This window comes from Rhinopithecus bieti, unplaced genomic scaffold, assembly GCF_001698545.2.
Source record: "Rhinopithecus bieti isolate Rb0 unplaced genomic scaffold, ASM169854v2 scaffold_3043, whole genome shotgun sequence".
NCBI classification, from domain to species: domain Eukaryota; kingdom Metazoa; phylum Chordata; class Mammalia; order Primates; family Cercopithecidae; genus Rhinopithecus; species Rhinopithecus bieti.
In genome coordinates, this window is record NW_016804580.1 from 4494278 (window position 1) to 4521386 (window position 27109).

At 35.3% G+C, this 27109-nt stretch overlaps 1 protein-coding gene across 1 annotated transcript in view; it reads left to right on the plus strand.

The window, feature by feature from the left end:
- PLXDC2 (plexin domain containing 2) overlaps nt 1–27109 on the plus strand; it is a 487631-nt gene that overhangs the window by 402340 nt on the left and 58182 nt on the right. Inside the window, exons 10-12 of the mRNA XM_017869226.1 lie at nt 10419–10479; nt 16171–16318; nt 17787–17825. Of these exons, the coding sequence (XP_017724715.1) occupies nt 10419–10479; nt 16171–16318; nt 17787–17825 (248 nt within the window). The remainder of the gene's footprint in view (nt 1–10418; nt 10480–16170; nt 16319–17786; nt 17826–27109) is intronic.

Consider the following 27109-nt stretch of genomic DNA (forward strand, 5'->3'; position numbering starts at 1 on the left):
GTAGGAGAGGCTTTTCTGAGCAAAAAAGCAATAAAAGAAATTTTAAAAGAAAAGGTTGGAAAACTTCACTATGTAAATATGCAAACTGCTGTATGGCCAAAAACAAAAAAAAAAATTGAATTAAAGGGAAAATTACAGACACATGGTATATTTGACAGAGACTTAATGCTCTTAGTGTATAGAAATCTTTGCTTTAACAGAAAGAACAGCCCAATCAAAAGAAATGCGGAAAATAAGTGATTGTACAATTTAAAAATGCAGAAATACAAAGAGTCAATGAACATTTAACCTCACCAGTAATATAAGAAATGTTAATTAAAACATGAAATATCATTTTAATATAAATCCAAAAAAGGTGAGGTTATATATTTTATAAGGTTTAAAATGACGTATGTAATCTCATATATAGGTTGAATAAATCTCCATAAAATTATCTCCATATAATGGGGTATATGCTGTCATTAAAAATTACCTCTTAACAACAAAAACATAAACAAATGGCATTGCAACAAATGGAAAAGCTTCTCCACAGCAGGGTAAACAGCAAAGTGAAAAAAACCTACAAAATAGAAGATATTGATGAACTATTCATCTGACAGAAGATTAATATCTAGATGCAAGGAACTCAAACATCCGAATAGCAAAAAACCAACAACCTAATTAAAAACTAGCTAAATTACCTGAACTGATATTTCTCAAAAGATGATATACGAATGGCCAACAAACAATTTTAAAAATACTCAACATAATTAATCATCAAGGAAATGCAAATCAAAACCACAATAAGGTATCATCTCACCCCGATTAGGCTAGCTATCATCAAAAAGATAAAAGGTAACAAATGCTGCTGATGAAGACATGGAAAAAAGGGAACTTTTTTACACTGTTGGTGGGCATGTAAACTGGTACAACCACTATGGAGAACAGTATGGAGGTGCCTCAAAAAACAATAGAACTACCAGATGATCTAGCAATCCCACTACTAGACATTGATGCAAAGGAAGGGAAATCAGCATATTAAAGAGACATCTCCACACCCATGTTTATTGCAGCACTATTCACAATAGCCAAGATATGGAATTAACCTAGCTGTTCAACAGCAGATCAGTGGATAAAGAAAATGTAGTATATATACACAATAGAATACTGTTCAGCCTTATAAAGAAGGAAATCCTGTCATTTAAAGTAACATGAATGGAACTGGAGGACATTATGTTAAGTGTTTCACCGATTTCAAGTCCAGAACAGAAAGTTTAATGCCTCACATTCTCATTCATATACAGAAGCTTTACAAAAATAAAAGGTGATTTCATGGAAATAAAATGCAGAACAGTGGATATTCGAGGCTGGGAAGAGTAGGTGAAAGAGGGAAAAAGGGAGAGAGTTGTTAAAGGACGTATATTATAGCTAGATTGAAGGAGTAAGTTCTAGTGTTCTATTAAAACGTTATCTATATCTATTATAATGATATAGAACCATATAAGAGTATAACATATATAATAACATACAATAACAATATAACTATTTAACAATAACTATATTATAATATAGTTAGCAATAATATACATTTTCAAATAGTTAGAAGGATAGAGTTGAATGTTCCTAACACAAAGAAATGACAAATGTTTGAGATGATGGATATTCTAATTAACCTAATCTAATCCCTATACATTATATGTATTAAAACATAACTACATACCCCATTAAATGTGTAAAATTGTCATATGTCAATTAAAACGTTTCCTCTCAAAGGATATTTATGGATATGGAAAAATGCCTAGACTATGTACTTGGAAAAGCAAGCTATTACATGTTGTGATTCCAATTAATTGATTAATTCATTGGTACAAGTAAATATACATTAAATAAAGTTGAGGTTGAATGTAACACTAACATGATCTTAGCATTAGGATACACCTACTTTAGTTTGTTTTTGAATTTTTTGTAAATTTCCTTCAAAATAGTTATTTTTAAAACCAGCCAATGCTATTTAACATACACGTATTATGTAGAGTTCAAATTATTTATTGGACAATATTTTCAAACTGAGCACTGCAGTTCAGCGTTTTACCTAGTGGGTTACAACCAGCATTTTAAATGAATTATAATGACATAGAAAATATATCTGTGCTTTATGTGGATCTTTAGAAAAAAGGAACAAAAAAATGAAACATTGTGACAAATATTTAGCTTCAATATGTACACACAGATATACACGTAAATACCCAAACACAATATTAAATATACTTGCTAGTATGGTTTTTTCTAAGAGGTTCAAAGACTCTATATTGGAGAAATTTTAATTGAAGATTTCAGAAATGTCGTACTTTATGTTGCCAATGCATTTCCATCCACCTGATGCAAGTGAAACCACACTGAAAGTCGCTGAGGAATTCAGATTTCACTATTTCCGCAACTGCTGGTTTTTAAAAATGTAACAAGCGCAATAACCAAGTGGGGCTTAAACTTGTGAAATTATTGAAGCTACAATGCTCTGTAAAGAATGACTGTGTGAGTCAATACACAGCCAAACTTGCACCATTTAAAACCCCCTTAGCCAGCATATTTCAATATGTACTAGCATCACTTAAAAAGTTTCACAGGTAGCAAAGATAGAAATTGGATTTTACTGTGAGAATAGTATTGTAAGCAAATCAGTCAAGTCTTTAGAGTCAAACACTGTAACTTTTAACTATTTTCAAATGAATGAATACTTCATTTTTTCCCATTCTAAGTGTTTTAAGAAATTTGTAAAATTTAGACATAAAATAAACACCAAAGCATCTAATAATCTAGCTAGAGTTGCTGTTTCCTAAACTGGGCTTAGTGGATTGTCCCATTGTATAATTGGCTTTGTTTTAATGCATCACAATTTCAACTTGTATTTCCATCTACCTTTTTATATGTTTGTCATCCCTGTAAAGCCCTGCACATGCACAACTAAGAACATTTTGCCAACATCATCAGTGGCTTTTAATCAGAACGATTTCTGAGAAAATTCACCTATTTCCAGATAAGACTCAATATTGTAGCTTCACCCAGTGTCAACTCTTTCCTATACTACACACTCCTAAACTGAAAACAGACTAGATATAAAGAAGTGACATTCACAGGAAGAAGAACTGCAGCATGCAAAGCCAATTGCAGAAATCATTTTCCTTGTTGGAAATTTTATCAGTGAAAGATAGGGTAACAACTCAAAAGTAATGGAAATACCTTTTTTGCCTATTATTTGGAGGAGAGCGAAATAAGATATGAATTTCTTTCTTTCTTTTTTTTTTTTTTTTTGAGATAGAGTCTCACTCTATTGGCCAGGCTGGGTTGCAGTGGCATGATAACAGCTCACTGCAGCCTCAGCCTCCTACACTCAACCTCCTGCATTCAAGCAATCTTTCCACTTCAGCCTCCCAAGTAACTGAGACTACAGGCATGCGCCACCATGCCCGGCTAATTTTTCTATTTTTTTGTAGAGACAGGGTTTTGCTCAGCTACTCAGGCTGATCTTGAACTCCTGGGCTCAAGAGATCCTCCTGCCTTGGCTTCCCAAAGTGCTGGGATTACAGGCATGAGTCACCGTGCCTGGCCCAATGTGATTGTGTGTGTGTGTAAGAGAGATGACAGAATTAGAAGAATAAAAGTCCCTGATGTTGTTATGCTTTATGAATACATACATATTAGGGCCACTCTAGATTCTAGAAAACTAGAGGAAAGATTGAGCTCTTACTTTGGAAAACCTTCACTTTCTGGAGATTAGATAATGTGATCCCAGTTTTCTATTTGAAACCCATCTCTAAAGCAAAGTTCTTGTATTGTGCAGATAACTATTCTTATGAACATTGGATTATGATTTCAGCTACAAGTAGCATCAAGATCTTTTATCAGAAGAAAACACACTCCACCTTCTTGCATACTCTAATGATGTAAAATTTCATAAGTGATCCTACAATATTGTCTCTGTAATAGGTTATGAATAGATTCATCTATCATTCCCAGAGCAGTATATAATAAATAGTTCAGGCATGAAAATTCTGAAAATTTTCAGGTCAAGATTGTTGATTCTAGGAGAAAAGTGTTTAGAAATGGTCTTGTCCATTTCATGCCTGAGGCCAACTAGGAGTAAGCATGCCTGTATGAGAAATGAGATATGATATTTTACTAATTTATAATTTGAAATAAGGATAATTATAATTAACAGTTTAAATTTTATGACCATTTTTCAGTTAAACTTTTTCAGTATTTCTAAAGAAAATTATTTTCCCATATCTTATAGCTCCATACTATCAGTTATCTATTTTGTCATAATAAAACATGTTATTGGCTATAATCACTGCTGTTTATCATCTCATTTAAAATACTGATGCTTCTTTTTAAAGCGTCTTCCCACTTCTTTGATGCCGGAGGATCATTTTTTATACTTTTGCATAATGTGGCAAGAAAATTTACTAAATGCACAGTTGACTTTTCCATTAAGATAACACACCCCGATAAATACCCTAAGGCCACAAGGATCATATAAACCACCAGATAATTCAATGTAGTATTTGTCCAAAATCTTGATTTTTTTTAAAAAAGATTTTAAAAAAAATCTTAAGATTTAATTTTACAGAGCTTTATTTTACGTATAGAACATAGTTAAGCAAACTACAGTAAGTGAATTAAAAATATGACCTACTTCCTGGTTTTATAAAGTTTTATTGGCACACAGTCATACCCAATCTGTTTACACATGTATCTGTGTCTGTTTTCAAGCTACAATGGTGACTAGTTGGGACAGAAACAACATAGCCTGCAAATCCTACAATATTTACTATCTGGTCCTTTACAAAAAAAGTTTGCAGGCCCGTGGTCTAGAAACTGATTTTCTAATAGGGTCTTAAGATTCTATGTAGTTTCTTTGCTAAATTCTTCATAGAAGTTTCATTTCACTGGTGGAATGAAACATGTTCAATTGCTGAGTAAGACAAGCACTTCATTTTTAATCCTTATGTATTGCTTATGTATGTATTTTAACATTTACTCTATTTTCTACATAGGAATATATTACCCTTGCAAAATAATTCCTATTTCTGAAATTCTTTCTACAAAACTGACATAAGTTAGAGATACGATGAGATTTATACTTTCATCTCTTGAATCGATACATGCCACAAGCTGGGAGAATATTGTTTGTTTTCTAGGCTACCTTATTTAATGGAATTCTCTTAGTATGTTTCCTGGGGGCTTTGAAATCAACACACCATTGAAATTGAGTGGAAATTAGTATAATTAATTTGAAGTACTTTATAGCTCTCTGTTAATTTGTTTTGGAATCAGATAATGGTGAGAAGAGAATAACTTGGACAGGAAAACATTAAAAACCTACTGTAGTTAGGAGTTCACATTTTGTTGAAATCAATTATGTGAGAAATATTTACAAAACCATGTAATTTCTGTACATTTTAAATAAAGATTTGGCCCATATGTGAGAGCAAGTTAGATTTTCTCTCACAATATTCTATGATATTGATTCGTAAATATGATGATAAAGGACTTTATATTATAAAACACATTTCACATTAATATGGTACATAGAATTAATTCCTAAACATTTTCCAAATCCTGTCTATGAAGTGAAAACCTCATTTACTCATTTTTCTATGATAGTCAGATTTGGTGCATGCATACTATGTACCAAAGTTATTATTAGGTATAAAGGTATGATTAGGTATTAAACCAGCTAACACTTACTTAATCTTTACTAGACAAATACTGAACTTTTAATCCTTACATAACTTCCCCCACCTCATCTTACAGATGAGGAAACAGGCTTAGAACGGAAAAATAACTTAAGAGTACAACGTTTCAGTCAGACAGAAGGAATAAGTTTCTTGAGATATATTGCACAACACAATGAGTATAGCGTATTGTATCTTTTGTATATTTGTATATTTTCATTTCAGTTAGACAGAAGGAATAAGTTTCTTAAGATATATTGCACAACACAATGAGTATAGCATATTGTATCTTTTGTATATTTGTATATTTTCGCTGTACCTATCTATTACATATTGTATATAATGACTACATTGTATATATAGTATAGTGTATGTTTCAAAATTGCTTACAGGGTAAATTTCAAATGTTCTCATCACAAAAAGAGCAGTATCTGAGATGACGGCTATATGAATTAGCTTGATTTAATCATTTCACATTGTATACATATATCATAATATCACACTGTACCTCATAAATATATACAATTATAATTTGTCAATATGCAATGCGATCATTCAAAAAAAAAGGGAAAAGAAAAATAACTTGTCTAAGATCACACACCTTTTGTGCCCAAGCCAAAATACTAACTCAGACAATTGGATTCCAAAGCCTCACTTTTAATCATGTTCTCCTGAAAGCTTTGGAAGATAAATTCAAAAGCTACCAATTGTATTATAATAGTGGACATTTGCACTTGGTCTTGGGTGGTCTCTGAGCAAGGGTGGCTGAATCTGCTTCTTGGAGGAGATTGGGGTTGAGTTGGATTGGGTTTGCCAGTTGGGTAGGCCAGCCATATGTAATAGTGTGTTCAGAGGCAGAGTCATGAAAGAGCATAGCACCTTCGGGGAAGGGAAAACAATTTGCTGTGCTTAGAGCAAAAGGAGGGTATGAATGGGTTGTAGAGCATGGGCTACAGGAGTGAGCAAGAGGCCTGAATATATGGTAGAGGAGGTCAGTGTGGGACGAATCCCTTGAAGGTGTTTATTTACAATAAAAATTGCTGGTTTCCAATTACCAGAGAATCTTATTCAGTTAGACCTATGAATCTGCATTTGGACAGGCATCCCAGGTAATTCCATTGTGGGAGATCCTCTTTGTGAATCACCATTAAAAATGTGGAAAACAATGTGCTGGATAGTGATATGGTTAATGTCATTGTGCTTTAAAACACACACACACACACACACACACACACACACAGCACACAGCAGCTCTGTGGGGACAGGAAGGTGTTCTCAAAAGTGATTTTGGTTTACTTAGAATTCAGAAATAATGTAAAGGTGGCTTTTCCTGGTGGTTTATACAACTCTCTCTCACTCACACATTCTTGTGCTTATAATTGCTTTGGGATGCTATTTAGATTACTGGCCTCTAAAAAATGCTAAAATACCAGGATCCAGTTTTATTCATTTTTAAGGCACTATATGCTGCAAAGAAGTATGAGCTTTTCAAACCAAATTTCACTTGTTTTGTCATTCTCAGTCCTTTCCATTCTAGCCCTCAGTAAATTTCAATTAATAAGAAATTTTTGTCAATAAATAAATGATGAATTAATTGATTTATATTTTCAGTAAAACCTAATTTCATACAACATAACTGGGGGATTATTTAATAAATCAAGCAAAGTGCATTTCTGCACTTTTCCCTGGGAGTAATTTAATAATTTAAAGGACTAATTATTCCAAGGTAAAATTTCAGTTGATATGCACATTTAAGATTTGACACTGTCTTGTTAAAATATAACGTAACATTTCACACGTCCCATTGACTTGGGATACATTTGAAACAAAGTAAGTGAAAACGAACCATGTTTTAGGAACGATCTGTTCCATTGAATTACTTATGGATATGGTCAGGTGGCTCCCAAGAAAATTTTTTTTTCTGAAGAAAATTGATACATCCCCATCTTCCAAAACAGAATGTCAGTACATTCTTCAATGTTTAAACAAACTTGAAAGGAAAATATAGGAGGGAGCACTCATGTAATTCATCTGGAATTAAATAGACACCACACGTCAAAATCTCATTGGGTAACCAGAGATGGCCTTCACCAACTGGGGATTCTCAAATTTAGGATGCCAAATCCCACACTAATGTTTACTCCACATTTAAGCTTGTTCAACACAGATGGTAGGCATAAAATAGCTTAACTTCAATGGACCATGCCCTGAGAGAATGAGAGAGACAGTCTTCTGTGTTGACAGGAGGGTTGTTTTCACATTCCACTTGAATTAAATTATGCTTGTTCATCCCATGGTGCATAATCTCTGGCAAGGATTCTTAGAAAGAGCTATCATGTGGACTCACTGCAAAACAAGTTAAAAATAATTAAAAAAAAGAAAGATTGCAGAGTAACGCTGTGAGCACTGTAAGAAAACATAAGGTCAGAGTTGAACAGTTTCCATTTATTTTGAAAAATATTTGAGTATCTATTTAGAGTAACATCATTAACATGGATTTTTACATATTATATGTAGCTATATTGTATTAGTCCATTTTTTACCCCGCTGATAAAGACATACCTTAGACTGGGTACTTTATAAAGAGAAAGACATTTAATGGACTCACAGTTTCCCATGGCTGGGGAGGCCTCACAATCATGGTGGAAGGCAAAAGGCACGTCTTACATGGTGCAGACAAGACAGATTGAGAACCAAGCAAAAGGGGAAACCCTGTATAAAACCATCAGATCTTGTGAGACTCATTCACCACCATGAGAATAGTATGGGGGAAACTGCGCCCCTGATTTGATTATCTCCCACTGGGTCCCTCCCACAACACAGGGAAATTATGAGAGCTACAATTCAAGATGAGATTTGTGTGGGGACACAGCCAAAGTGTATCATGTATGTTTATATGTCAACATTCAGAGGCAATGTGTATCTTTAATTTCAATGAACTGGCAAAAGTAGTTTGAATTTCTCATCTGAAAAAGATATTATGTATCAGATAGAGTGGATAATATAATCAATATAAGACCCTAGCTTTCAAACATTCTCAATTAAATTTGATAATTAAGACATAAGTACATGAGATTTTTACATAAAGGAGGAAAAAAATTAAAGTAAGATGTATTCACAGCAATACAGTAGCCCCCCTTCTCCAAGACCTTTAGTGGATACCTGAAATCAAGGATAATACCAAACCCTATATATACTATGTTTTCTCCTGTATATACATACCTATGATAAAGTTTAACTTACAAATTAGACACCATGGAAATTAACAACTAGTAATGAAATACAACAATTATAACAATAGAGTGTAACAAAAGTTATATGAATGTGATCTTTTCCTTTCCCTCTTAAAATGTTATTGTACTGTACTCACCTATTTTCAGACCATAGTTAACCATGGATAACTGAAACCTCCTGAAAGGAATGACAGTAGTAGCAATGCTTTGTCAGAATGTGCTCTGGATAGTAATTTCTGGGTCTTAGAAAATGACTGGGCTGTGTAAGAGTACGTAGGGAAGACAGAAAATTATTCCAGTCAAGGAAGACAGTATGAGTGAACACAGTCTAATTAACATGATGCTTGTTAAATTAGATCTTTTAGACCTGACCTATTTCTAGTGCAATTGGGTGTCCCCAAGAAGATACTCGGGTTCCATGGTTCACTAGACAGACTCATAGAACTCAGAAAAGCTGTTATACTCAAGGTTGCCACAGGAAAAGGAGATGAGTTAAAATCAGCAAAGGTGAAATGCACATAGGGCAGAATCCAGGAGAGACCAGTACAAGTTGCCAGTTGTCTTCTCCCAGTGGAATTACACAGATAGTACTTAGTTTCCCCAATGACAGTGTGCAATAATACACAACAAGTATTGCTAATCAAGGAAGCTCACCCAAGCTTGGTCTCCAGGGTTTTTATTAAAGGTCCATTCATTGGGATAGAATGCCCTTGTGACTAATCTTATCTTCCAGTCTTCAGCTCTCCCAAGGGTCAAACTGTTACAGCATGGCCCAGGGTCCCAAGTAAATGAAGTCAGATATTCACAGTAAATCAAATTGTCAGCATAAACTATCTTCATGGCACAAGACCCAAGGTAGACACTCTTACTAGGCAGGGTAGTCCAGGAGTTCAGAGGTTACTTCTCAAGAGCAGGTCAAGGGCCAGTTTTGTCTTTGGAACATGCAGGGTCTGAAAACCCCACAACTGCCAAGTTAACATTTTACTGCACAAAAGAGAAAGAGTTTGTGTGATGGTGGGTCTTCAATGAATGAGTGAAATGAACGAATGAATGAACCTGCAATCATGAAATACAATATTTGCAAAAAAAAAAAAAACAAAGTCTGTATTTATTTGTTTTAATGATGAGAAAAAAAGTACAAGGTAAAAGAAAATCCACTTCATAGAATTGCAATTGGTCTTACCTTTGTGCAGGGATCTAGGTATTCCGTACAGGGCAGTTTGCTTTAACAGTGATTTGGTTGTCATGTGTGATCCTAACAGTGACAGTCTAAGTAAGGAGAGAGTGATTACTTAGCAAGCCTCTAAATGTTTCACTGCTTCTCTAGTTGCAAGTTCTATAGAAGAGTTAATGTTCTGCTAAACTGAAAATGTGAGAATGAACTACCTACTAATCTTTTTCTTTTAATTTCTGTCCACCACCCTGCACCCTATCCTTCCTTTTCTGAACTGCAATGTGGTCTTCTTTGAAGATGTTCCAGTGGATTTGATCGTCATCGGCAGGACTGGGTGGACAGTGGATGCCCTGAAGAGGTACACATGCTTTATTGTGACAGAATCCTGGACCAAGCTGTCCTATATATGTGTTTATAACTGTTAATAATTTGTATTCAAAATTCATGCCCTAAAACTTAATGAAAGGAGAAGGATCCTTCTATAAGCCCGATGTCTGCACATATTAGGGGTTCAGTAACTGCTGGCTATTTTTGTTAAATTAGATACCATTTTCATTACATTGTAGCAACTTGCTACAACCTGTAATATATGCAGACATTGGGCTTAACTATTTTTATGTATTATCTCATTTCATTCTCATATTCATTCTATGAAAAACAGTGCCTGCACTGTCACTACCCTCATATTACCAAGGAGAGAAAGGGGAGGAGTGAGGAGAGCTTGTGGGGAAGGGTGGAGTGCGGGTTCTTGGAGAGTCAGGTAAGTGGCTAGGGAATAGTAGAGCCAGGATTGGAATCTGTATGAGCAAAGAGCAGTTCTCTTAAATGCTTGCTATTTCTCTAGGAAGTACAAATCCATTGTTTCTCTTTGTAACTCAAACAGCAAGACCAGTGGTATTGTGGAGGGTGGAAGACTGCAGCAAATTGGTGTGCTGTAATAAATGAGAAATTGAAAAACATGAGTTGGCATAGAGAAATGGTATAATGTTAACTCTGAAGGAAACATGATGGAGACGAGAGTGCAGTGAACTCATTTAAGCAATTGGATAACAGACAGTTTTAACCCGTTTAAAAACTTTGCAGTGAATTGCATTTACACTATCATCTCCAGATCATATAAAGTTATCCTGTAAAGTTTGTGAAGAAAAGTTTTTACTTCTTCTGACTTCATTAAGTTTTGCGGTATGAATTTCGAATTGAAACTGCTAACAATTACAAAAGTTTTTTATTTAGCAAAGCAAGTCATGCTGAAATGCTGTTTTAAAAACTATTCGTTCAATGGTTACTTAGAGGCTTTTTAAATTCATTTTCGGGGGGCATGTCTCATAAAGATCTTGAGCAATACACTTTTTTAAAAATTCTTGAACTCTAAATGATGTAGCTTTAATCAACCTTTACATTCATTTAGAAATGACAGCAGTGTACGTATCCACTCCTCACTTATCTAATTAATATAGTCAAAAGAAATGACAAACATGTTGGTGTTTTGAGACAATCATTTTGCTTCATTATAATCAGTTATCTCAATATAAAATGTTAAAAAATGAATATCTGTATATGTGTAAAGATTGAGAATGTAATTCAGACATATATATTTTTCTCCCAAATTTGGTTTATCTTTTCATTTTCTCTATGATTTTATTTCACTAACTTTATCAATTTAATCTGTCAAATGTATCAATCTTTTATTTTTATAAGTTTTATATGCCTGTGCATTTTGTTTTAAAAGAATTTTCCTACCAAATTTCATCTAGGTGTTATTTCTATATATTTTTTCTGAATGTTTTAAAGCTTTGTCTTACACATCAAAATCTATTCCATTTGGAATTGGTTTTTATGTGTTATATAAGATAGAGATTCAGTTTTGTGGGTTTTCTTTCCCTGATGGATAGCCAGATTTCAAGCACTATTTGTTAATTAATCCTTTCTTTTGGCAATATCTTGCAAAGTCACTTATTTTACATATACTTTCTGGGCCCTCCTCTTCTGAAGCTCTGTCAACAGCTAGATCAGTGTCCCACTGAATTAATTAGTATTGCTTTATAAGAAATCTCACTATATACAGGACAAATCTCCTTACTTTTTCTTCCTCACAAGTATTTTGGGTAAAAGGGCTTTTGTCCTTCATATAAATTTTAGACTCACCTTATCAAGATCTGTAATCCATCAGTCAATACATCTTATTAACATTTTATTGGAAATACACTAAATTATGAATTATATCACATTTCCTAATTATGGAAGCTTTTACAATTTACCTTTTTTACTATTGACTTCTAAACTAATTGAGTCATCATCAGAGAACATGTTATGATCTTTAAAGCTGATTGGAAATTTTTCATGAACTAGTACATGGGCATTTTGTACAAAGGGTCTATGTGTGTTCAAGAAAAATGTGTGTTTTCTTGTTGGCTGGGTGTCAAGCTTGATAAATGTGCTGTTCAGCTATACTTCTCCATGCTCTTTATTTTCACCTTCTGACTTCTTTGAAAGCTTGACGTTTTCATCTTTTCCTCTTATTTTTAAACATCCATTATATGTAATCTGTTTCCTTATTACTCTGTGCTGTATTTGGGACAATTTCTTCAGATATATTTACCGGTTTATTAATTCTCCCTTCATCTTGTTTAATATTCTATGTAATCTACTCACTGAAGTAGAAATTCCAACAAATACGTTTTTCATATCTAAACTTTAAATTTGACACTTATTACATCTGCCAAGTATTTTATAGTTTCATTTGAACAGTTCATTTCTCAATTTTATCTTTTATGATTTTAAAGATTCCATGTATGATTTTTATATGTTCCATATTGGATAATCCCATTATCTAAAGTTTTGGTGATCTAAATAGTATGGTCATTGTTTTTGCTGAGTCTTTGTCAGACAGCTATTTTTTTTTTCTTTTTTAGTGCATATTTGTCTGATCCTATTCTAAGATCTAAATAGGTAATGTTTTCCACCAAAGAGGATTTGATGATGGGATCCTTAGGATTTTCGGGTTACCATAAGTCTCTGCCCTAATATGAGGAGGAGAAGTTCAGATTTATCTCCTGTCTACTGCTGTTGCAAGGCTTGTTCTCTTTAGAGTGATATTGATTTTGGCTTTTTTTCCTCAGGGCAAATTTTGCTTTTTTACTTCCCTTAATGTATACAGCTCCTACTGTCTTTATAGCACATCGCTTTTGCTTTGTTTTATTATTATTATTATTTTTTTTTTTAGTGGGGAGGGGAATAAACAATGGAAAGGCACCGTTGCGATATTCTTTACCTCCTGCAAATCCTGATGCTTTAAAATTCAAGTTTTATTCAGAATTTATTTGTTTTGTAATAGGAGGGCTATTTCGTTCCTTAGTCTGCAATTACTGTCTAAAAGCAATCTGAGTCCGGGATTTCACTGAAACATTAGGGTGTTTATTGAACATGGGAACCTGTTTACTGAATACTAGGTCCTGTTCATTGACAATAGAAACACAAGGAGAGAGTAATATCTGGCAAGTTCCATTCTATACTCCTTGAGTTTGAGATGTATGTGACATTCACATGCATACACCTGGTCAATAGATGACTTTTTGGGCCTGAAATCCGGAAGAGGAATGTGGACTGGAAATATAGATTTTTGAATAATCAACATAAAGATGTTCATTGCAGTCATGGGTGTAGAGGAGATTGCAAAAGATAATGCATAGAATGAAGTGGCAGATCAAGAATGATCCATAAATAAGAACCACCCCAACACTTAAGGGATGGACATAAATAAAAAGAAATCGAGATGGAGTTGTGAGGGAGGTGTCAGAACATTGGGGAGAGTGTGTGTCACAGAAACCCAAGACAAGGGAGTGGACATCTCCACCATAGACTAATGAGGTGTCAGTAGGACACCATGGAAGATGTTGGATATTTAGCTAAGAAGATATTTAGAAACATTGGTATGAGAAATTTCAACTCAGTTGGATTTGTAAGAGCAATATTGTTATAAATGGGGAAGCTGGGAGTCTGAGAAGACCAAGGCAGACTGATCTCTCTGCAAATATGACTGTCTATGAAAGGAAGGAAAGCAGTATAATATCAGGATGCATTGGGGAGAACAGGGAGGACTGGGTTTGCAAAATAAGATTAGATATGCTTGCGTACCTTTAAGTGCTGTTGGTAAGGAGCCAGCAGAGAATTAGAGGTAGCAAATATTGTAGAGAAAGGACTATGATCACATAAGCAAATTCACAATACCTGTGAAGGTGGGCTGAGTTGAGCTAGGACATAGGTTGAAAGAAAGGCTATAGGGAAAGGTCCCCATCCATTATCAAAGAAGGAAAGAATAGATCAGCCCAGAGTCAAATAAGTATGCTGATTCATGAAGAAATTTAAAGAAATCTTGCTGATCATGTCTCTTTATCAAGGAAATGAAAGGTGAGCCCAAGGAATAAAACTGGGAGAATCATGATGGGATTGCAGTTTTAGGTAAAGTGGAGAGAGTTTGAAATTCATACTGAGCATAATGGGAGAGGTAATTAGCAAGACACAGCAGGTCTGTTGTGCCAAGTGGTATGCACAGCCCTGCTGAGGATGCAGGAGATGAGTTTGTGGAGCCCCCATGGCGGGTCTGTGTGATTATTCTCCAGCTGTGCCTGGCTTTGGAGCAGACAGGGATCTTTTACTATACTGGGGATCGTCTTTAAAGGTGTTGTAGAAAAAAACTAAAAAAAAAAAAAAAAAAAAAAAAAAAAAAAAAAAAGCAAGGTGCTTGAAGCTGTTGAAATGAGAGGTTGAAGTAATGGGGGGAAAAGAAACGGAAAAAAACAGAATCATTTTGCTAGGCTTTCTAAGTAGTCAAAGAATAAGAAGAATTGGAGTTCACAGGTACAGGGATAGACTGAAAAGGATAACTGAGCTTATGATTTCAGATCTCAAACATTTTCCACTACAGATATGGTCCAGGGTGTGGGGATGACATCTAAAGTGGTATCTGAAAGGAAATAATTAGATTAATGGGGCTCAGAGGTGCAGGAACTGGAATTTGGAGAATTAAATGAGGCCCAGGAACTGGAATTTGGGGAATTGAATGAGAACCTAGTATGTTTGGACTTGAAGTGGAGAATAAACCTGTTTCACATCCTATTAATGAAAAGGAGACTGTCTCAGGATGTCTTCATTAACAAAGGGAAAGGCGCCTAGCGCTCCACTAACGATGAGAGAAGTTTAAGAATGATATTTATTTAACAATAATTTTAAATGTGGGGTGAGAACTACTCATGTCCAGAATAGTTATTTTCTCTACTCAAGGCCCACCCGAGAGAGGGGTCCATTGAGGCACAAAAGGTGGATAGAAATACCAACTTCTAAGCTATAAAAGTTTGGATGTTGGAGGTTGTTACCAGTGCAGGTTGTGGGATTTATTTTCACAAATTAAAATTAAAATTCAGTATGTCCCATTTCCTGATGTTTTCAATATAACTCTGCTAGGAAGAAGATAGGCTGAGTGATTACATGAGTTCTGTTCAATCCTTTTCTTATGTGGCTTTGAATATTTTATAAAGCAAAACAAAATCTTAAACATTCATTCAACTTGTGACAGATGATTTTGAAACAGTGAAGTAGTGTGGGGAAGTTAGCAAATATTTCGGATTTAGCATTTTGGTTTGATATGAAAGGAATGCACTTTTCTCCACAAACCTGAGTATGTTTTAAACCTTATCTTTATGCACATTTTTTTCTTCTGGTATAAATTTTCCCTTTTAACAGTGGGTCTTTCATAAATATACCAATATAAAATTTAGGGCAAGGTAAACAGTAATATGAAAGCTTAACAGCAGTAAATGATGAAACCTAAATATCTAAAAGGGAAAAGCCTTGTTACATCCATCCTTTTTTCTTTCCTATTTTATAAACTTCATAAATTAGCAGAATCATTAATATAGCCTTGTGCAAAAGTAATGTATTCCTTGTCTTGATGTGAGAGGCTTTTGTGCCTTATAGCCCAGCTTCTTTGATGTAAGTTCTAAAATAGATTTACGGTCATTCAATTTGTTTTCCTTTTCATTTCTCTTACTAGTCAAAAGAGAAGATGTGTGAGAACACAGAACCAGTGGAAACTTCTCGAACCACCACAACCGTAGGAGCGACAACCACCCAGTTCAGGGTCCTAACTACCACCAGAAGAGCAGTGACCTCTCAGTTTCCCACCAGCCTCCCTACAGAAGGTACCCAAGAGATAGTTTGCTTGTTTTCTTTTTTTTCCCCAAAGGAAGGAAGGAAAATCACTGTGTTGACATGTACTGCAATAGCTCCTACTCTCTAGATCTCTCTAAAGTTTTCTTTGGCAAACTGGATTTTAAGGGATATCCAAAGGGGAAAAGACAAAATTATTGTGAACTAAAAGTAAATGCTGGGATACTTTTAATGCACTGTGCCTTTTATTTAAAGCATACCTTTTACCATTGATTCTGGCTTCTTGTCCTCTCCTTCCTAGAAAAGAAATACAGACTTCTTCCTGTCTGGCTAAATTTTGTAGTAAGCAAATCCAACTTCACAATCACAGGTTAGAAAGGCAAGCCCATTGATTCTGGATTCTGAACAATAGATAATTCTATTCATATGTAATTCTAATGTTTTCCAGAATGCAGTCAATAAAATATATTGGTCTATAACCTACACAGAAACACTGTATGTGCCATAGAAATTGTCCTTGAAAACAACTATTTCGTCTTCTAGGGAAGGCAGAAATACTAGAGAGTGTTAATGCTTGGGCACAGCTCAGGAGGAAGAAAGTGTATTACCCAACATACGTTAATTTTCTGTTCTGAATGATACCCCAGGAGGGAGTGGGCAGAAATGTAAGAGTGGCCACGAATCAGGTTTGAGGGGATAAATGGGTCTTACTTGTTTATTATTATAAGCCTCACTTTCTTTGGCTTGAATAAAAAATTAAATTAAATAATATGAAACTTTTCTTTTAATTGGAATTTAATTTGATATTATAAGGTGAACTAGAATAAAGTGAGGTGGAGAGCAGCCACTAAGTGCATTTTGCTGCTTTTAAAAGCAACATTATCTTTTAATCCACATTATTTTGGATTAGTATATTAAAGCCCATGAAAATATTCCTATAATTTAAACCCTACCCTTTAGAGTGAACTATAACCAGTAAAATAAAAAAGCATATCCTACATTTTGTTCAGTCAGGATAAGATCTCTTTATATAAAATTTTGGTCATCTTTTCTAGCAATGGATAAACATTTAACTTTTGGATTTAAATTTGTAAATATTGACAAATCTTAACTATCACAATTAATTTGGATTTTCCTTGATCTTGATTTTTAAAAATGAATAAATAAGGTCATAACTATAGGTTCTAATGACAATAAGTGATTTTAGAGAATTAAAAATAGTTGTATTTTAAGTTTTAATTATAATGCTTACTTTTCTTGTAGAACTTAAGAATCATTCAAGATGTTACCAAAATCTTGACATTACAATCTCTGTAGGAAATTTTAGAACTACATCATGTAAAGCAAGGACTTCCTCTCATTGTACTAGAAATTACCTCAATAAATTATGAAAATCCAGTCATGTTCCAATCAAAGCAGTTAGCAGACAATTACTAGTCATGAGATTTATGCTCCTTTGAAATCTTTTTCTGTTATAATAACTTTGAATTTCTCTTCCAGATGATACCAAGATAGCACTACATCTAAAAGATAATGGAGGTAGGAATTGATACTTTTCTTTCATAACCATTTTTAAAATATGAATTCATTTCATTTATTTTAATATAAGAAAGGCCATATGGACTTCTAAATAAAAGGTGAGGTTGTGTTTTATTCTCTGTTGGTATTTAACATGGGAAGGAGTCAGTGGGTTGGCTTCAAAGTGAAATGAAATCCTTGTCCTTGTGTTTGTCTATAAAGCTATGTGACACCGATTCCCAATGATAAAGTGGAAAATTCAACTACACATCTTGCTATTCTTTGTTGGTCTAGTCCTTGCTGTATTATAGTGGTGTGTAGTTATCTACACAGCTACAGGTATTGGGTTCAATTGTGTTTTGCTAAATTGTCTGCTTCTTCAGCAGCTTCTATGCATAAAATTAGAAATAGAGCAAGTATGAAAACATATTGTCCTAGGTGTTTTTGTCAGCTCTATGAAGTAAAGAATAAAACTTAGATATTTGAAAGAATACCTCGTTGGTAACATACTTAAAGGTTTTCCAAGACAATTCAGAAATATCTATAATGGTACTTGAAAATTTGAGGGAAAAAAGTTTTACTGAAACAGTATTGTGAAAGACATTGACTATGTTTTTAGAAATAGATCTTTTTCCTTTCAAACTATGTTGGCTCATGTTTGCTGGGTCTTAATAAAAGAGATTTTCATTAGTAATTTTTTATTCAGCTCAGGAAAAGGGTGTCCTCTTCTTGGTAGCATCTTTTATGTAAGTGCGAGCCCGTTTTGACATTGATCTAGGCATGGTTTTGCCTTTAAAGCCCTAGACAATTTCTTGAGTAAGTCAAAATCCAATGTGTACACGTTAGGCATGTTTTTCTTATAATGGTAGAGAATAGTTTCAAAATCCCTCAGATTAGGTTAAGTAGCTAGTGATTTGCTTTCTAGGAAGCTGATTTGCTTTCTAGGAAACCAGGGCGAGTATTAAATGACCAGAGAGTAGGCAAGGCTAGGAGCAAAACTGCACATTTATTTTTGGTCCCCCAGCTTCAGGAAAGAAGGTGTGGGGGAGGGGTGAGGTCCGTCGGTCTCCGGCAGGGGAGGCCGGGGGAGTCACCCGGTGGAGCTCTCGGGCTGCAGTTCCTACAGTCCCAACAGGAGTGAGGGCTGAGGAAGTGCGCCCAGCGCGCCCTCCGGGAGCGGCTTTTATGTCCTGGGCCTGGGAGTGGGCGGGCAGTGGGCGGGACATAGGCGGGTCAGGGGCGGGCGGTAGGCGTGGCTAGGCGGGTTCCGGTTTTTCTCTGACGGAGGTCGGGTTGCGCCTGCGCAGTCGACCCGTGCCTTTCCCGGGCGTGGGAAAGTTGACGGTGAAGAACCCGGAACTGCGCCATCTTGCCTCCGTTTGTCCAAACAGCTAGTACTTCTATGCCTTTTTAGGACATTGTTTATATCTCTGTATGTCTTTAGAGTTTATATCAATCCATCTGAAAGAGAGACCAGTTAGCCTCTTCATAAATACCATTATTGTATCAATTTTCTACTGTCTTGCATCATTTTGTAGTGTTTTATTTCATTCATTTATTATTCATCATTGTATTAATGCAGTAAGTGGATAGTTTTGGAAATGACCATCTGCGAAATATATACTAGCTAGAAATATATTAAAATCTTAGGGCATAAAGGGACTTTAGCAATCCTTCAATTCAGAACTGCCCAGAGGAGGATGTTAGTAGCATGTAGACATAAACCCTATGTTGGGGTTACCTCATTTTGAGGGAAGAGATGTGGTATAAAGTTAATGGAATGGGGGGAAGAGTCCCCAAGAGACTTCTCTTTTACTTGTTACATTTAAATCTTAATGNCCACCGCGCCCGGCCAATTTTTTGTATTTTTAATAGAGACAGGGTTTCACCATGTTGGACAGGCTGGTCTTCAACTCCTGACCTCAGGTGATCCGCCCACCTCGATCTGCCAAAGTGCTGCGATTACAAACGTGAGTCACCATGCCCAAACAACATTTTTTAATGAATAGTATGTCATGGACTTCATGTTTTTGTGGAATATACTGTGATAAACAGTTTTCTAGAACATTACCAATTATCCCAATGAAAATACTTAGTTTTGTTTGAGCCATCGAAGAATCATAAAACTTCGAAGATTTTCTTAAAGCAGTGCCTTATGATGCCAAGCAATTGTTAAGTAAATCCTGCGATTTAAGCATAGGATTTTTGGTATACTAGAGAATCAACTGTCAGATTCTCAGATGATATTTACATAATTGATATGCAGCAGGTGGTCATGAGAATTCCAAAATATCACAATTAGACTTCAAACTCTTTTTATGTCTATGGTTGTTAACAGAGCACTTTTCCTAAAAACATTCAAGTGCAGTTAGAACAGACCAGCCTGACTAGTATTAAGATAAATGGTTCTTCAAAAGGGTACTTAAGGGAAATCACACATTGCTTTTTATAGCATCCTTACTAAGTTAGTGTGCTATTGTTTTTTATTTTATGGAATGTGGAGATGCAGGAAGGATTACCAATTTAAATCTAACTTCATTATTTAATTAAGCATATTGAAAACAATTCAGTATTGTCCTTCCACTTCAATTGAATAAACATTTCTGCAAGACTGAGGTAATAATGAATAAGTGTGCCTATTTTAATGTTTTCTAACATTTACTGAGGTTGATTTTTAAAAACATGCAAACTAATACATTTTGTATATTTATCTGTGTTGTTGCAAAGAACTTTAGCACATTTGATTTCTTGATTTAATTTATTTAATTGGGCCGTTGTTTTTTAAATTAAGTTTTGTTATGTATATTTGAGGTTTACAACATGAATTTATGGGACTATGTATAAAAAATACCATGTTACAGTAATAAAGCAGATTGACAGGTCTGTCATCTCACATAGTTACTTTTGGTGACTAATTGACTGTTCTTAAAAGCATTTTATTGAGGGGCCTGTACTTTTCTGAAAAAAGGATGCCATTTTTCAAAGTAGTCAGTAAGTAGCTAGAAAGAAATGACTGAATTTCCCAACACTGTCTTTTTTAGTTATTGCATTACTTTCTCTGAGTGTTTCTGGGTCATTTCCATGGGTTAAAATAGTTGATTTTCTTAGTGGGATCCACTGCTGACATGATTATACATTCAGTTTCCAGAAGATTTTTCTTTCATCTTTGATATGAAAGCATTAATACTTCTGAGCAGCTGGACACCTAAGTCACACAACAGGGTTTCTCATTGAGAAGACCCAGACTGAGTTACAATCTGCTAAGTCACTCTTGATGAATCTTCAATTGTGCAGTGAGTTTCCTGATACATTTATATTAGGTCCAGTTAGAGCCTCTTAAAGTTTCAGAATAGTTGTTTGATTGGAGAAGTTTTATTAGTCTTTAGGGTTGAGTAGAAATTCTAAGCTCTCTAAATAATTTGGAAAAAGGAACATGAAAAAAATTGAAACAAAGAGAAAGATACCTAATACATTCAGGTCTCTTTAGTAAGATAGAGCTTTGATTGACCATTGAAATGGCTGGTTCTAAAAATGCAGATGATCCAATGAAGTCCCAGCTACTCAGGAGACTGAGGCAGGAGGATTGCTTGAACCCAGGAGTTCAAGGCCAAACTGGGCCACATAGCAAGACCCTGTCCATAAAAAAAAGTTAAATAGAAAAATTAAAAAGAAGATCTTATGTAAAGACATCATTTTATCTCCAACTGAAATATTGCTAGTTACATGTGTAATATTAAGTTTAGAGTAATAGGTAGTTATAATCAAACAGCTTATCTTTCTCTTGTTTATGTGAAAAACAGAAGAGGAGGAATAAGAGGAGAAGGGAGAGGAAACAGAAAGGAAGAAAAAGTAGCAGAAGAAGAGGAGAGAGGAAGAATGTTTATTGAATTGAATGGTTGCTATGTTCCAGGCACCATTCTAAACGCTATATCTTTTTACTTCACACAACACCCCTGACTTGGTCTATTATTACTTATGCTTTATAGACAAGGAAACAGAGGTACAAAAATGTTACGTTATCTAGCTAGCACATGGCAGAGCTGGGATGTGATTCTATTTAGCCTTGATGCAAATTCCAAGTCTTTAACAACATCATGGTCCGTCTCTTTCACAGAATTGATTTTTTTTTTTTTTTTTTTGAGATGGAGTCTCACACTGTCTCCTGGCTGGAGTACAGTGACATGATCTCAGCTCACTGCAACCTCTGCTTCCTGGGTTCAAGCGATTCTCCTGCCTCAGCCTCCTGAGTAGCTGGGACTACAGGTGTGTGCCACCACACCCGGCTAATTTTGTAGTTTTAGTGGAGACAGGGTTTCCACTATGTTGTCAGGCTGGTCTCAAACTCCTGACCTCAGGTGATCCACCTGCCTTGGTTTCCCAAAGTGCTGGGATTATACAGGTGTGAGCCACCGTGCCCAGTCTAGATCTTTTACAATCAACCTTCCCAAGGGAAATGCCACAATAAGCTATTTTACTTATACCTACTGTAGTGCACCTTTTCTATAACAGCTGATTCTACTTAAAGTATTTGAACGTGAAGTTTCCTATTCTCGTGTAATTGTGCATTCATTTCCATTTAATCCTTTCTGTGAAAATCACAATGCATTAATTCTCTTGTGTGTTTCAGTGTTGTCAGAATCCTTGGCATGTAACCTCTAAATTACAGGGCTGTAATTTACTGTAAATAATTTACTGTAAATTAGCTGTAATAAACTACAGGGCTGTAGTTTACGTTCAAAATCTGATTTAAGGTTCTTTAAGCCTTCTTGGTTTCTCTAGAAATATGGATTTAATTCACCTGTAACGGGTACCTAGAATCCTAGAATGTATATATATATATATTTATGTGTGTGTGTGTGTGTGTGTGTGTGTGTATGTATGTACGTATTTTGAGATAGAGTCTCGCTTTGTCATGCAGGCTGGAGTGCAGTGGTGTGATCTTGGCTCACTGCAAACTCCACCTCTTGGGTTCAAGGGATTCACCTGTCTCAGCCTCCCAAGTAGCTGGGATTACAGGCACACGCCACCATGCCCAGCTAATTGTTGTATTTTTAGTAGAGATGGAGTTTTGCCATGTTGACCAGGCTGGTCTCAGACTCCTGACCTCTGGTGATCCACCCTGCTTGGCCCCCCAAAGTGCTGGGATTATAGGCATGAGCCACCGCGCCCAGCTATATTTTTTAAATATCTGTATTTCTTTGAGTAATGGTTATATGCATTTAAAGCCACATTTTCTTTGGATTTTCAAATTCTAGCAGTAGCTTGCTGGAAGAGTTACGTTTTTTAAAAAATGACCTAGCTATATATTTTAGCAGGTACAACTATTAAATGTCTTCTTTGACATTTGGTTAGGTTGCTTCCAAGTGCCATTCACTTCCTAATTAGAAATGTCAATATCTTCAAGATGCAAACTGGATAAAGCTATGCCCAGGGCTGAGAAGAGGTTTGCAAGTTGAATCAATGGCACAATTTTTAATTGAAGACTAAAGTCTTCAACCAGATTCAACTCAGTATAGCAAATTGAATTGTGCCACTCTGCTATACTGCAGATGTTAAAATTATTTCAAGCTCTGAAATTCTGATTTGATTTCATTATTCAAAATTGGTTAACGAGATTTATCAAAGTACTGAAAACTGCATTATCTCTTGGTTCATTTAAATGTTCTTCTCTTTGATAGAGTTAAGGTTGCTTAAAAAATATGTAAATATAAGTTCTTAATTGTTGATAATATTTAAAGTATCAGCACTCCAGATAAGCATGATATCTAATACAGGTGATAGCATTTTTATCATTTCTTCTTATTGCTGGGAATTTTATGAAACCTGAACTCTGAAAGGCTGCATTATTAAGTCAGAGGATGGTGTCCCCATCAAGGAGATGCCAAAGTTGATACATTAAGCAGTTTGAAGATCATGATTAAGTTAATTCAGAGGTACAAATCTGCAAGGTGATTGATTTCTAAGAACTGAAACAGATACACTTTGAATGAAGTCCTGTGGAATGGCTGGTCTAAATTCTATTTCTGTTGTGTTCAGCTTCCTATTTCTGAAGATATTATAAGACTTTTTCATCCCAAGATAAAATGTTAGAACATTATTCTGCCTTTTCCCTGGAATACTTCTAAGGTTATATTTTTATTACCATGTCTGTAGTGATAGATCAAGTGTCTAGTCATTTATCATTCAGTCAAATTATTTTTTGACTTTCATACATAAATCATCAAAGCAATGTATCTTTCCCATTTTTTTTCTACTTTTCCTTGCTTTTTTTCATACACTTCTTTTGTGTAGCTCATAGTCCTATAAGCAAAGGGAAACTGTTATTTCATTTTGACAAGCTATTGAATATCTATCACTTTTTGTTTTTAAAACTGTAAAACATCTTGACATTTAGTTTTATGTTTTGCTTTTTTTGACTACTTTTCATGACAGCACTAACCCTGTTCTAAGTGTATATGTATCATCATACTGAAAAGTTCTTCTACTTTACAATGTTAATTTGAAATTTCCCTGGAATTTAGGATTTCTCTCCCAAACTTTTATCTAGAGTTGTGGCTCTTAACATTTTCTGTACATTTACATCACCTGGTTCCAGTCTGAGATGTAATTGTTATTTTATTCCAGCTTATAAAATTTTTACACTCAGACTGTTCTCCAAAATAATTAAATATTAACCTCTAGGGCTGGAACCAGAGCACCAATTTTTTTAATTCCCAGATTATTCCAATGTTAGGTTGATAATAAATGGTCTGATTCAATGTTGCATAAATATTAAGAACCTTCAGAATCACTGTGGTGGAGAGTCTTGTTAAAATACATATTCTGATATGTAATTCTGGGATGAAGCCCAAACCTTTGCATTACATTTTTTACAAGCACATTGATAATGCAGTTGCCACCAAGCCACAGACTACACTTTAAGTATCAAGAGTTGAATGGATATTTGACCAAAAGAAGAATAACGTATTTTACTCTGACTCCACCCATTGGTCCATTGGTCCTCACCTATACCTCCAGGCTCTCCTGAAACAGTATTTTAATTGGTGACAACAAGAAATTATGTCTATCTACATGTAGAAAGTGCATCTTACTCTGCCGACGAAAGAAATCCAAAAGCATTATATCGATTATACCTCCTAAATCATGTTAAATACAGAAGTGAAAATGAATTCATTTAAGCCAAACTTGTCCAACCCGCAGCAGCTATTGTTGGTGTCAGTGTATTTTATATGTGATCCAAGACAATTCTTCTTCCAGTGTGGCCCAGGGAGGCCAAAAGATTGGACACCCCTGATTTAAGCTGTTGACAGATGTATTTGTTTTAGTAAAGATCGTTAGTATTTTGTATTTTGTTGAACCATATGAAATTGCTGATTTTTACAAAACACTTTTGACCTAGAAAGGTTGCAGTTTCATTGTTCATCCTAATAGCTTGACAAATTGTTGTCCAGCATAGGAAAATAAAAGAAAAAGAAAATCACATCAGGATATACTTTTTCCACTGTAGGTTAATTTGTAGCTAGAATGCGTAGTTAGAGTTTTTGCTGCTGATAGAACACAGAACAAGATGATATAGCAGAGTGCCTCTTAGGAAATGCACATGGATGGCTTCCACAAAGTAGCTCTAAATGCACTTTCCATTTGCCATCAGCAAAATGCTTGACCACCTCTCTCTGGTGGATACCTACTTTCCTTTCCGTGCCCGCCTCCTGTCTCATTTTCTACCTGCCCTGTTCCTATCAGAAACCTAGACCAGGGAACTTCTACTGGAGGAAAGAAACTTCCATATTCCATTAGATTTTGGAATCTGAGACATATGAGGGGCTCCAGGAACAGGTTTTGTGTTACCCAATATTTCTTATGCCCCTTCTCAGTGTGTTCTCCATGTGTGAAGTGATTCTTTTTTAAACGTGAAATGTCTAGTGACTATGGGAGATGGCCCTATACTACTAAAATATGTATGTCACTAAAACATTAATTAACTTTGATGCTGAATTGATTCAACTTGGTTTTATTTGCTTGAGAAACATTTCTTCAACTATTGTGTGCCAGACCCATTGTTAGGTGATGAAGATGCGAAGACCTACACACTCTGACGCCTGTCCTAAAGAAGCAAGTGGCCTAATGGGATGACATAGAGAAGTAAATTGATATTTAAGTATAGTGTGAAGAGTGCAAAGATAGAATCAAGAAAAACTATAGAAGAACAGAGAAGAGGTATCTAAACAAAAATAACATTACAAGAATAGGTCATACTTGATCCAAGTTTTGAAGTATGGGTAGGATTTCTGAGAAAAGGGATAGAAGAAAAGAATTTCAGGAAAGGGATTGACATAGAAAGAGGTTCAGAAGCATGAAACATCAAGATCTGATTGGGTAACTCTAAAGAGCTGCCAGATTTGATTTCCCTGGGGTAAAGATATATACATAGTACTCTATGGCTGGTGAGGCTGAGAAGGTGGGCTTATTTCTCAGCCTCACCAGCCATAAAGTATCAAAATAAGTGCGGTGTCTGCATTCACAGTCTTTTATGCCAGACAATGGAGTTTGAACTTTAACCTAGAGACCTTGGGAACCATTTGTGTCATTTTGATAAGGGAGTGTCGGGACATGTTTTACATGTTTAGTAGTTGACCCTTGAAGTATTGAGGGAACAGGAGGGACCGGAGTAAGAGTAAGAGGCCAGAAAATCTAGTTAGGAGGTTATACTAGTAATCCATAGAAGCAGTGGTCAGAGGCTAAAATAAAGTAGTAGTTGACAATGGGAATAAAAAAGGAGAATGCACATGAGAAGTATTTACTAATGAAGTAGAAGCTACATAGGTTAATATCTGATTGGATGTGTGATTTATGTCATAGGAAAGTGACGAAGGTGGTTCCCAGGACATGGGTGTAAGTTATCTGGGTGGACAATGGTGCCATTGAATAGGAAATACAGGAAGAGAAAGGGGGTAAGCAATGAATTTAATTTGAGCATGTTAATGTTGACATCTGAATGAAAATGTCAGTAGACATTTTTCTATATAAGCCTGAAATTCACTTAGAAATGTAACCATAAGATACAAATTTAGGCATCAGCAGCATATAAATGATAGTTGAATTTAAGGAGAAGAATTAGGTATGGGAGGATAGTATAAAGATGAAAAGAGTGGCCAGGCACGGTGACTCATGCCTGTAATCCCAGCACTTTGGGAGGCCGAGCCAGGTGGATCACCTGAGCCCAGGAGCTCAAGACCAGCCTGGGCAACACAGGGAAACCCCGTCTCTACAAAAAAAAAAAAAAAAAAAAAAAAAAAAAAATTAGC